The following is a 12,444-nucleotide window of genomic DNA, read 5'->3' as shown; positions in this document are numbered from 1 at the left end:
AATTGCTAATATTTCATTGTTTTTTGCCGTTACTAGGAGTCAACTCCCTAAACGAAGCTTCTCAGTAGATAAAGCGATCCCTTAACTTCCTTAGTACACTAGCTACGAAATGTCCTGGTGAGATACCTCTGCAATGCCGGACACTTCTGCGGATCCTTTAGTTAGGGAGTGATTCACCCTTATCCTTTTAGTTAGCTGGTGAAGACCTTTGACACCTCATGATGTTCTTCGTCTTCCAGCTATGGAGTCTTCTTTTCGTTTTCTTCGTTTTTGTTTGTTCGTCTATGACTTACTCCAACTAAGAATGTTTTTTTTCCCTATCATTTAGAATGGAATCTTCATTTTCATTGGTATATTCAATACTATCAAGACTATCCATTGACTTGAGAAGTTCATCACTACTGGTGATGGCATCTTAGTTCATGTGGATCAGGACAGATCCTTTTCTCTCTTTCAGTTTTTAGTCTTATCTTATTTTATCTGTATTTGTTTTTGTAATTTAAATAAAAATTGTGATTTATCCACTTATTTAAATAATAATAATTTTGAAAAAAAAAATAAAAAGATCTAATGAGTGATCCTTCTCGAGTCTAGGAAAAAACCCAAGAACTCAAAAAGGACCCAGACAAGATGTTCTCCAAAGAGATTAGGACAACAAAAAGAGACACACTAAAAATAGTCAAAATAAGGTTAAATCTAAATGACATGACACGCGTCAAAATATGAATAGATACTCAAGCTGTTCCTCCATGTTTGGGAGCAAACATAAGATCACTATCCGAGCACAATCCCAATCAGAAGATGCCGTCCGTCTGATCCACGAAAACGCTTATCTGTGAACGCCTAAAATTAACCAGGTTCTAACCACAAGCCACTCTTGGATATCTACCCAATCAAAAGACAGTATCAATTTAAATTACAAGAACCCGAGGATCAAGATACCGGAATAGTCTATAAATGTTCCCCCATCACGTTCTCCAAGCTTCATCATCATCAGTGCAATCTCGCAGAGCTACGAAGCCGGAGGGGCTGTGGCCCTGGAAATGAACTCCAAGGCTGCGGATCCCGAGGCACAAGGCGGCGGCGGCGACGATCTGAGGGTGGGGCTGCTCAAATCGAACGGCGATGGTAATAAGTTGGTGATCGACGAGATGCTGCGACGGCACGCCGGCGAGATGGGTCGGTGGCAGATGCGGCACTTCCTGCTGACGACTCTGGCGTGGTCCTTGGAGGCTTTCCATACTATGGTGATGATTTTCGCCGATCGTGAGCCGGCGTGGCGGTGCTCTGGGTTAGGGTTTTGCCCGCCGGATCCTTGTGGGCTTGGGCCGGGAGACTGGGGTTGGATCGACGGCTCCGGGGTTTCCACGGTGGCGGAGTGGGGGTTGGTGTGCGGCGAGAAGTATAAGGTTGGTCTTGTGCAGTCGGCGTTCTTCCTTGGATGTATGATCGGTACGCTGTCCTCTTGAATTTTATCTGGTTCATGAATTTCGTATGTTTTTTGTGATTTTTAGTTGAATTTTTGGGGACCGACAAAGTGACCTGATTTTTGGGACCAAGGGTCATAGTTGGAGATGCTTTATTGGGGTCCAGGATTTAGTGCTTTTTCTTAAATTTTTTTTAGGTACTTTTTATTATCCAATTGTTACTGGTCAGCGTTTGGCCAGCAACTCTTTCGCAGCCTGTAGTGTAGAGGATCTTTAAATTTGGTAATAACGGAGAGAATAATATGTGTGTGTGGGGGTGTGGTTATTATTAAAAGTTTCCATGCCGTTACATGAACGCCGTAACTATACTTGAAGTTTTTAGAATATCCTGATTTAGTGTTTTTTTTAATGTTGAAATTTGGAGAAATTATCTTGCATTGAATATTCTTACTTTGGAATAGTTGAATGGTAAGAGAATAATGAATTGGAAAACCTAGGGTCGAATTTTTGGGTCAAAAATATTATTATAATATTGTGTATATTATTAAATATTATGTAAATAGCATTGTTCATTCATTGTTTATAGAATTGCATGATAGAAAATTTATTAACTCAATGATAAGACTTTAATCGTACTGTCCAAATTAATAAATTTTTAAGAGGTTGTTAGGTCACTGTAATTGGTTCATCACTATATTTGTTAATTTTTTTTACACCCGTATAAGATAATGGTAGTCGTTTTTGTATTAAAAAAAAAAAATCTTACTTTGAGGTTTTGTATTTTTTATGATGAATCTTTTAATTGGAAAAAAAATGGAAAACACTTTTAATCATTTGCTATATCTTTTAATTGGCATAGAATACTCTTTGGATTTTAGGCATTAGGATGCCACTATAAAGAATTATAAATTAGTTTTTAGATATAGGTGAAATGAATATTATATATATAAACATAGATAATGCATGCACATTGTATGTTGGAAACATGATGTCTTCTGCACAAACTGAGCAATCATCATAGAGTCGCATGCAATGCCTTACCATATTTAAATTAAATCAATTTAATATAATATAAGAGTTGTAAATTGTACTCCATTTACTTCTATAGGCTAATGCATGTGAGTCAAGTGCATAAATCCAATGATGGCTTGTTCTTTTCAAAGTTCAAGATCAGATTTTGTTGTATATGAGTCAACATTAATTAGTCAAAATTGCTTGCATCTAGGTAATTATTATTTATTCGTATTGCGAAGAAAATCGTATTTAATTATATATTTTGTGAAAAAGCACTTTTATTTATAATAAAAATTAGTTTAATAATTTTATAAAAATAGTATTTAATTTAATTTTTTTTCCTTTTTAAATTTGAAAAGAAGATGATAAATGGTAGCTTGATTTTCAATAAAAGTTTTTATTTATATGATTAAGTATGATTTATATAAAAAATATAAAATTATATCTATAATTGATCATTTTGTTTTTGAGATTATAAAAATTAATTTTTAATATTAAGTCTTCATATAGTGGAAATTTTCACATGTAAACCTACATTGGAGCTATTTATTGCCGAGTGAATACCACCAAGACAGTAGTCAATGCCAATAAGAATTTTGTATCAATCACCTTATCCATGACGTTTGTGCAGTTATTATTTTTTACTTATTATATATAGATTTTTTTTTATCTTTCTTGATATAATAGTCTATATCCAATTGGTTCACATCTTGTGGTATATATATAGTTTGGATGCATTTGGTAATATAAATATTTGGAATCTCCTATTCTACACCTTAGATAAGTAAACTTCTAAGTAAATAATCAATTAACAAGAAAAAAAAAAAACTGCTAAACAAAGATAAAATGAGACCCTTGCACATGCTTGTTAAGATAAAAGTCATTAGTCAGGTCACTTTCAAACCAAAGGATTTACTACAGTTGTCAACTGGTCATATGTTTTGTTTTTATTTGGAAAGGTCACCCTTGGCGGCATAGAAAAAAAATCAAAGTGCTGGATAAGCTTGCCCTTAATAATGAAGTGTCACACTTGACTGGGATTTGTCTTGGGAATCTAATATTATATATACATAATATATATATATATGTCAATGAACCATCTACTTTATTCTACTCTTCTCAAATGAGACACGTGCGCATATATCACTATCAACCACTAAACTTCTATTACCCCATTTTCCCATTAATACAAATGCAACCAAAAAAAAATAATTAATGTTAACCAAGACTAAACGAACTAACTCTCTATTATTTGTCAGGTGCTGGACTCTTTGGCCATCTATCTGATTCCTTCTTGGGACGCAAAGGATCTCTAACAGCCGTCTGCATTCTGAACACTATCTTTGGTCTCCTAACCTCAATGTCACCAAACTATTGGGTTTACTTCATTCTCCGTCTCCTCACCGGCTTCAGCACTGGTGGTGTTGGCCTTTGTGCTTTCGTCCTTGCCACGGAACCTATCGGGCCTTCCAAACGTGCCATTGCCGGCATGTCAACCTTCTACTTCTTCTCTGGAGGCATTGCCCTACTCTCCGGCACAGCCTATATCTTCAAATCATGGCGCACTCTCTATATAGCCACATCTCTTCCATCCCTTCTCTTCCTCTTTGCCATCATTCCCTTCATATCAGAATCACCAAGGTGGTATCTTGTTCGCCGGAGGATAAATGATGCAATGAGTGTTATGCGAGCCATTGCTCAAACCAATGGCAAACACATCCCAGATGGAGTTACACTCATTCTTGATGATGATAACGATGATGATGTTTGTGATGAGAAGCTTGAACCAAGCAACCAAACTCAAGCTATCTCTGGCTCTCTTGTGGATGTGATAAGATCTCCAATTACTCGAAATCGGCTTTTTCTATCTATTGCTATAAACTTCTTAACCTCTGTGGTCTACTATGGCCTCAGCCTCAACGTCGTCAACCTCAAAACCAATCTATACCTCAGCGTATTTCTTAATGCTGTATCTGAGATGCCGGCTTTCTTGCTCACTGCTTTGTTACTGAATTGGTTGGGGAGGAAGCCATTATGTGCATCAACAATGTTTCTCAGTGGTGTTTCCTGTGTCATAGGGAGTTTATTGAGCAATTCAGGGACAATGAAAGTGCCGAGATTGGTGTGTGGATTAATTGGAATATTTGGCATGGCAGCGACCTACAACTTGTTATTCATTTACACTTCAGAGTTGTTCCCTACGGTGGTGAGAAGTGCAGCATTAGGGAGGTGCCTCACAAGCTGCACAGATGGGTGCCATACTTGCTCCCTATGGTGGTGGTTTTAGGGGACACGATTCCATTTGTGGTATTTGGGTTTTTGTGGAGTACTTGGTGGTTTGCTTGCGTTTCTCTTGCCGGAGACCATGAATAAGCCTTTATATGATACTATTGGAGGTTTGGTTGAAGGAGAGAAGAGTGAAAGAGTAAATGTAAAGGTTGAAATGGTAACTTTAAAACCGTTAAAATTTTTTTGTGATTTATTTTTAATGGAGTTTACTATGCTTATTGCTGTGTATGCTAGTGATACCAACTTTCTTTGTGTTGAATATATATATATATATACACATATGAATAGCGACCCGTTGCAAATCCCTTTTTATTTGTCTGTTTCTATCACTCACTACGTGAAAATATGCATTTTGCTGCGGTTTTAATTTTTAGTCATTTTATGACAGTTTTAACCTTCACTAAAAAGTAATTATGTGGCGGTTTTAAAACCACTATGAATAATGGTGTCGACACTCATTTTCTGGCGGTTTTTTTATTAACGGCGGAACAACGCGCTAATCACATATTCATCCCGTCCTGGATTGCATTTGCTGGCAATTATAACCGCCACCAAGTACAACTTGCATGGCGGTTTTAAACTGCCACAAAATACGATAGTTGCATTTCCCGGCGGTTTTAGAGGCAGTTCATAACGGCCACGAAATGCAACATTATTATTTTATATTTCATTTGCCGGTGGTTTTGGTGGTGGTTTAAACCGCCACGAAATGCACATCTTACAGCCTATATTGCCTTTCCCGGCAGTCCAAAACCGCTGCTAATGCCAACTAAGGTTTTTTTTTTATTATTTTTTGATAAATATGCAATTTGTTTACAATATTATACCTGCCAAAGTTTTATTAAGTTACATTACACTCCATTTAATTACTAAACAAAAAAATAAATATATATTTCATAAATAAAATTTATCAAAACATTAGTACAAAAAATTAGCCATAACGTCAATACATCAATGGGACCAGTTTTTTGTTTACATAACGAGTTGCACTTGACAATAATAGTGTTACATTCATGGCTTTTGCACTTGTTATTGCCTGCATAAACAATAAATCTCTCATTAATTGATTAGAGCAAAGTATGATTTGGATAAATCCATATATACAAGGAATATACCTTGTGAAACAAAGTGATGCAACATATATATATATGTATATGTGTGTGTGTGTATACCTTCAAAGAGATGCAACATATTTCTGTCTTGTCATATGCTTCATTTACTCTAACTCCTCATAGTTAGTTATCAGAAAATATATAACATTAATTTTATATATATATATATATATATATGTATATGAAAGGAATCAAAGAAATTAGTGTTAAAAGGGTAGAGAGTTTAAGTTATAGGAAAATTGGTTGTTGTAGTTGTTCCCAAGTACTTAAGAGAAGCCAAGTCATAAGCTCTAGCTACCTTATCTTCTTTATCATAACCTCCTATGTGTGTATATAAATAGAACAAATAAAGCTTTATAAACTTAAAGAACAAGATGTAAAAGAGAAGAGAATTAATCATTTGCTTACCAAGATACATTGCATGCAATGAAGTAGTTCATCACAATTTGATTCAAATGAACAAGTTCATAAACAAAAAGAACACAAGCAAAACCTTAATTAGTTATTTTGACAATGAACAAATTTTAACAAGTATTAAATCTATAAATCTAGCTAATAAATCACACATTGTGTACCCTTCCAACTTTGGCCTTCTCTTCTACAACTATGTATTACAAACAAGTATATAAATAATCAACAATATATATATATATATATATATAAGTTAGAAACAAGTATGTAGATAATCAATAAAGTTGCATCATCAACAATATAAATAACATATATATGTAAAAGGTACTTCATACAACTAATCATCAATAAGTCAAGAGCATAACCATTTCCACATCATCCAATTTTTGAACTATATATTAAACTTTGCCTTATATCAAGATTTATATATAAACAACTATCACACACATAACATTACTAAAAGATAAAAAGATCCATCAAATACAAGTTCTAGTCAAGCAAAATAGAAGCTTGAAACTCATATAAGCTCTATAGTTCAACATAGAAATGGAAAAAAATAGAAAAATCAGTAATTGTCCATCAAATAGAAGATAACAATAGCCAAAAAAACATAATGTCATGATAAGATAAGCAACTAACATAAAACAAAACAGTAGAATGAGCATAATGTTGTGGCATTTTTGTTGCCACATCCTCAACGAATCTCATGAAAAGAGCTCGCCATCCTTAGCATACTCTGTGACAATAAAAAAAATGCAAACTTATTAGATTGATTCAAAAAAACATACTCAATCAAACAAATAACATATGAAACATACATAACATTTTCAAGTAGAAAAAGCATAAAAAAAGAGATTATACAACTTTCACTATGTGGTCATCCTGCATTGTTTGAATTAAGTTCATCGCTTGTCGAATGACTAGCTTTAGATCTGAACGCCTCCCAATAACTTGGGAGCCTACATTTTTCCTATTGTGAAATGAAACCAATATCAAAATATTAACAAATAAAAACAAAACTCCAAAGCACAAACATAAACAATAGATTGATAACAATCATATGAAACTATAACCTTAAAATGAAAATTTATCAAAAATTTGATTACATATACAATTTGGATTTTAATTTGCCATTTGTTGGGTAAGATTTGCTATATGTTGTTCATTGACTTCAATTCGCTGTAAGTAACTAATGGACGCTTGTCTAAGAGCATCAACTTCACCATGTGTACATGCCACCAAATAACACCTACTGCTATAGCTACTCGATGATCCATACACCTGAGTTGGAACTACTCCAAGTCCCATGTCACGAACATACCCTGGGTGTTCTTTACTAAAAACACTAATGTATGCCATATTTTTAGATGAAGACTGAGAGCGAAAACTAGATCTTCCTACAAAAATAAAGTCAAAAGAATGGTTTTATTAAAGCACTTTTTATTATACAAACATTGAACATATGACATAAATCTATATTCAACTCACATGATTTTGCCTTGCCTCATTATTCACAAAAGACCCATCTTATGTGGTATGACCAACTTAAAATAATTCAGCTTTTGTGACAGGGCGACCAAGTTGAGATTCCTACAAAATTATATCAATTTAATATGTGCATAATAGTATTTAAATGATAGTCATAATTAAGATTTGCATGATATGAAACTAATAACCATTTCATTCTCCAATCAAGCAAATGATTTTGAACCCAACGTGTGAGGAATTGTTAGGTGGCTACAGTTGGCGGTATTTTGAGCTGCTTATTACACGGGAAACATTTAAATGGAGACAATAGTTAATAAACAATAATGCTTCAAAGAAATACATTACAATGCAAAATCTATGCATATTACCTGTGTCAAGTCGAGCCCTATAATCCACAAAAGCAATCCATTGCTCCAAGGAAACTTCAGGAGGCCTTCTTGCAATGTTGGCTTCGTGGGGAGCATTGCAGTCATATTTCAAAGAGTTGTACAAGTTACACCTATGGTCCCACCATTTTTTGGCCAAACTCTTGATAATGTAATCTTTATGCCCATCATCATTAACCTCCAACTTTGCCTACATATAAACAAATACATTAGTACAAATATCATATAATATCATAACAAAATAGTATAATTTATAAAATTTAAGGTACAAATACAATTTAAGAATAGGACCTTTATGATGTTATCCCACACATGATCTTTGTAACAGGCTGGAACAGTTTGCCACTTATCATAGCCAATAGGGAAGTTGGTACAATTAGTTGCAATGTGCCCTAAAAATTGAGCAAGTAACTCGCCTGACATATCAATTGGTTGGTTCAGATGATACCAATATGGAAGCTCAAAAAATATGCTTTTCTTCTTCAACTATTCTGACCCATCTGTAGAAGTACTCGCACTGCGTCTTCGTTTTCCACCAAGTTGGCTATCCACATGCCGACCAAATGTAACATCAATATCTTTAACTTGTTGAAGAATTTCAACACCTGATAGTAATTTTGGAGGAGGGTGCAACTATTGCTTGCCATTAAATTGAATCCTGTTCATTCTGAATTTATGACCACCATCAAGAAAACGTCGATGACCCGTGAAGCACCATTTCCGACTATGAGGTAAACAACAATGTTCAAAGGCATAGTTACACTACAACAAATTTGTCAATTATTGACATATGTGATAATGTCATAAAATAATATATTTTTGTCACTAAAAATTTTTTGTGACGCTTTGTTGCCGTCACCACATTTTATCGTCTTTGCTCCGTCGCTAAAGGGTTAATGTGACAATTCCGTTGGTGAACATTATTAATTTTTTCTTAAGCCTTAAAATATTGTTTTTAATATATTTGTAATATAATCTTGAATTATTACCAACGAAATTTTTGACTATCACCAACGGAATATAGTAATATCACATACTGAATTATTGGATTATTACCAACGGAATTTGGTATTATCACCAACGGAATTTCATAGTTTTACAAACAAAATAGAGCACCTTTACGAACGGAATTGTTTACTATCACCGACGGAATTTTTGTATTATCACCAACGAAATTTCTTATTATCACCCATGGAATTTAGTATTGTCACCAACGGAATTTTTGGATTATTCGAAACGGAATTTGATACTATCACCAACGTAATTTGATACTATCACCAACGGAATGTTGTATCATCACCAATGAAATGTTTGACTATCACCATCAAAATTTTTGGGTTATTACCTACGGAATTTGGTGTTATCACCAACGGAATTGAGCTCTATTACTAACAGAATTGTTTACTATCACTAACGGAGTTCTTGTATTTTCACCAACGAAATTTCTTATTATCACCCACGGAATTTAGTATTATCACCAAATTTTGTTTTTAATTATATTTAATTATATTTAAAATTATAAATTAAATATATTAAAAAAATTATAAATATTTACAAGAATTGTAAATATCTTATTTATAAATAATTTTCACTCATATTTTTTTATTAATATTATTTTTACATTATTTTGAAAATATATACATTTGACCTGAGTTTAAAAAAGAAAAAACCAAAATCCTTGAACATATATATTCCATTTTGTGAAAGTATATATTTAATATGAATGTCATAGTAATATATTATTTGATATTTATATTTTTATTATTCATTTTAAAAGTTTATTGATTGCTTTATTTAATAACAAATTTCTTATTTATAAATTTACTCTTGTGTTATTAGTTCAAAGACAGTTATGATTGAAGACTCTGTGTTTTGATGTATGTCATTATATGTTAATGACCAGGGGCATCTTAGTTAACTTGGGGCGTAAAGCGGAATTTTAGAATAAATCCTATAATTTATTTAATAAAAATTAAATTTTATTTAGAATTTATTTTAATAAATACCTGTTTGTTTGTCTTTTTCCGTTACTAAACTTGAGATGAAGAGATATATTTAAAATTTGTGAGCAAAACTCATAAAAATAAAATTTAACAATATAAAAACTACAAAAACTCTTATCAATAATTTAAAAAATGAATATTATATTAATTTTAGAAAATAAAATGCATGAGAAAAGTAAATTGGATCAAAATAGAATTATGAAAAAGGTTTTTTAGAGAATATATAAGATTGATTAAGTATCAAACTAAAAATATTTTAATATGTTATTTTTAAATTTTTAAAAAGTTAGCTATGATTATATAACAATTAAAAATATTTTTTTGTATTACGATAATTATTGGGAGCCTTTCAAAATTTCTAAGTTTTTTTAAAATTATAATTAAAAATACGAAGATGAGGCTTTAAAATTAAGATTATTATTAAAAAAAAAATCTAAAGATGAGGTTTTAAAATAAAAATTATTATTAAAACAAGTTTAAAAATGAGTCCACCCATATTAATGGTATGGAATTTATTAACTATCATTTATTGAATTAATTACATGTTATTTCAATTAATTAAAATTAAAAACTTACAAAAAAAATTAATTGAAAAATTATCTATATTTTTACAATTATAAATCAGAACAACATCAACACAAAGGTAAGGTCAATGAAGCAATTACTTTAGCCCTTTATTTTTTTAAAATCCTCATCTTTAGATTTATTTTAATAACAAATTTAAAAAATCAAAATTTGAAAGACCATTAATATATAATTATCATAATAAAAAATATTTTAATTTAATATTTAATCAATGTAATTTAATCTTAGTTAATTTTTAAATTTTAAAATAATATAGTAAGATATTAGATATTTTATTTATTTTATGCAATATCGTATTTATTTATTTTATTTATTTCGTATAATTAAAAAAATAATATGAATGCATTTTATAGTGTTAATTTAAAATTTCATATATTTATTGTAATTATATTAGATTTGTAATGAAGGATTAATGATAAAAACTCATTTAAAAAAACTAAGGCCTAATATTTTTTTATAATTAGGGCTACTCGTATTTTTTCTCATTCTTCAACATCAACTCAAAGGTAAAGTGATAAGGTCAATGAAGCAATTAATTTAGCCCTTTATTTTTTAAAATCCTCATCTTTAGATTTATTTAAATAATAATTTTAAAACTCAAATTTTGAAAGACCATTAATATATAATTATCATAATACAAAAATATTTTAATTTAATATTTAATAATGTAATTTAACCTTCGTTAATTTTTAAACTTTAAAATAATATAGTAAAATATTAGATATTTTATTTATTTTATGCAATTTCGTATTTATTTATTTTATTTTATTTCGTATAATTAAAAAAATAATATGAATGCAATTTATAGTGTTAATTTAAAATTTCGTATATTTATTATAATTATATTAGATTTATAATGAAGGATTAAATGATAAAAAATCATTAAAAAAACTAACTAAGGCCTAATATTTTTAAATAATTAGGGCTACGCCCTTTTTTCTCCTTCTTCAACATCAACTCAAAGATAAGGTCAATGAAGCAATTAATTTAGCCCTTTATTTTTTAAAATCCTTATCTTTAGATTTATTTAAATAATAATATTAAAACTCAAATTTTGAAAGACCATTAATATATAATTATCATAATAAAAAATATTTTAATTTAATATTTAATCAATGTAATTTAATCTAGTTTATTTTTAAATTTAAAAATAATATAGTAAAATATTATATATTTTATTTATTTTTTGCAATTTCGTATTTATTTATTTTATTTTATTTCGTATAATTAAAAAAATAATATGAATGCAATTTATAGTGTTAATTTAAAATTTCATATATTTATTATAATTATATTATATTTGTAATGAAGGATTAAATAATAAAAACTCATTAAAAAAACTAAGTAAGCCCTAATATTTTTTTATAATTAGGGCTATTCCATTTTTTTCTCCTTCTTCAACATCTACTCAAAGGTAAGGTCAATGAAGCAAGTACTTTAGCCCTTTATTTTTTAAAATCCTTATGTTTTAGATTTATTTTAATAATAATTTTAAAAACTCAAATTTTTGAAAAGGCCATCAATATATAATTATCATAATACAAAAATATTTTAATTTAATATTTAATCAATGTAAATAAACCTTAGTTAATTTTTTTAAAATTTTAAAAATAATATAGTAAGATATTAGATATTTTATTTATTTTTATGCAATATCGTTTTTATTTATTTTTATATTATTTCAGTATATTTATTATAATTATATTAGATTTGTAATAAATGATTAAAT

General features: G+C 30.1%; 1 protein-coding gene across 1 annotated transcript; it reads left to right on the top strand.

The window, feature by feature from the left end:
• Positions 1-1,007: 1,007 nt before the first annotated feature.
• LOC120268462 (organic cation/carnitine transporter 4-like) lies at positions 1,008-5,124 on the top strand. The gene is given in 6 exon segments (XM_039275864.1): positions 1,008-1,452; positions 3,701-4,665; positions 4,667-4,708; positions 4,710-4,754; positions 4,756-4,887; positions 5,119-5,124. Coding segments are annotated over 6 exon segments (1,599 nt in total). The 5' UTR covers positions 1,008-1,043.
• The last annotated feature ends 7,320 nt before the right edge of the window (positions 5,125-12,444 follow it).

This window comes from Dioscorea cayenensis, chromosome 9, assembly GCF_009730915.1.
Source record: "Dioscorea cayenensis subsp. rotundata cultivar TDr96_F1 chromosome 9, TDr96_F1_v2_PseudoChromosome.rev07_lg8_w22 25.fasta, whole genome shotgun sequence".
Taxonomy (NCBI): domain Eukaryota; kingdom Viridiplantae; phylum Streptophyta; class Magnoliopsida; order Dioscoreales; family Dioscoreaceae; genus Dioscorea; species Dioscorea cayenensis.
Note: the sequence above shows the minus strand (reverse complement) of the source record. Positions and strands in the feature narration are given on the sequence as shown.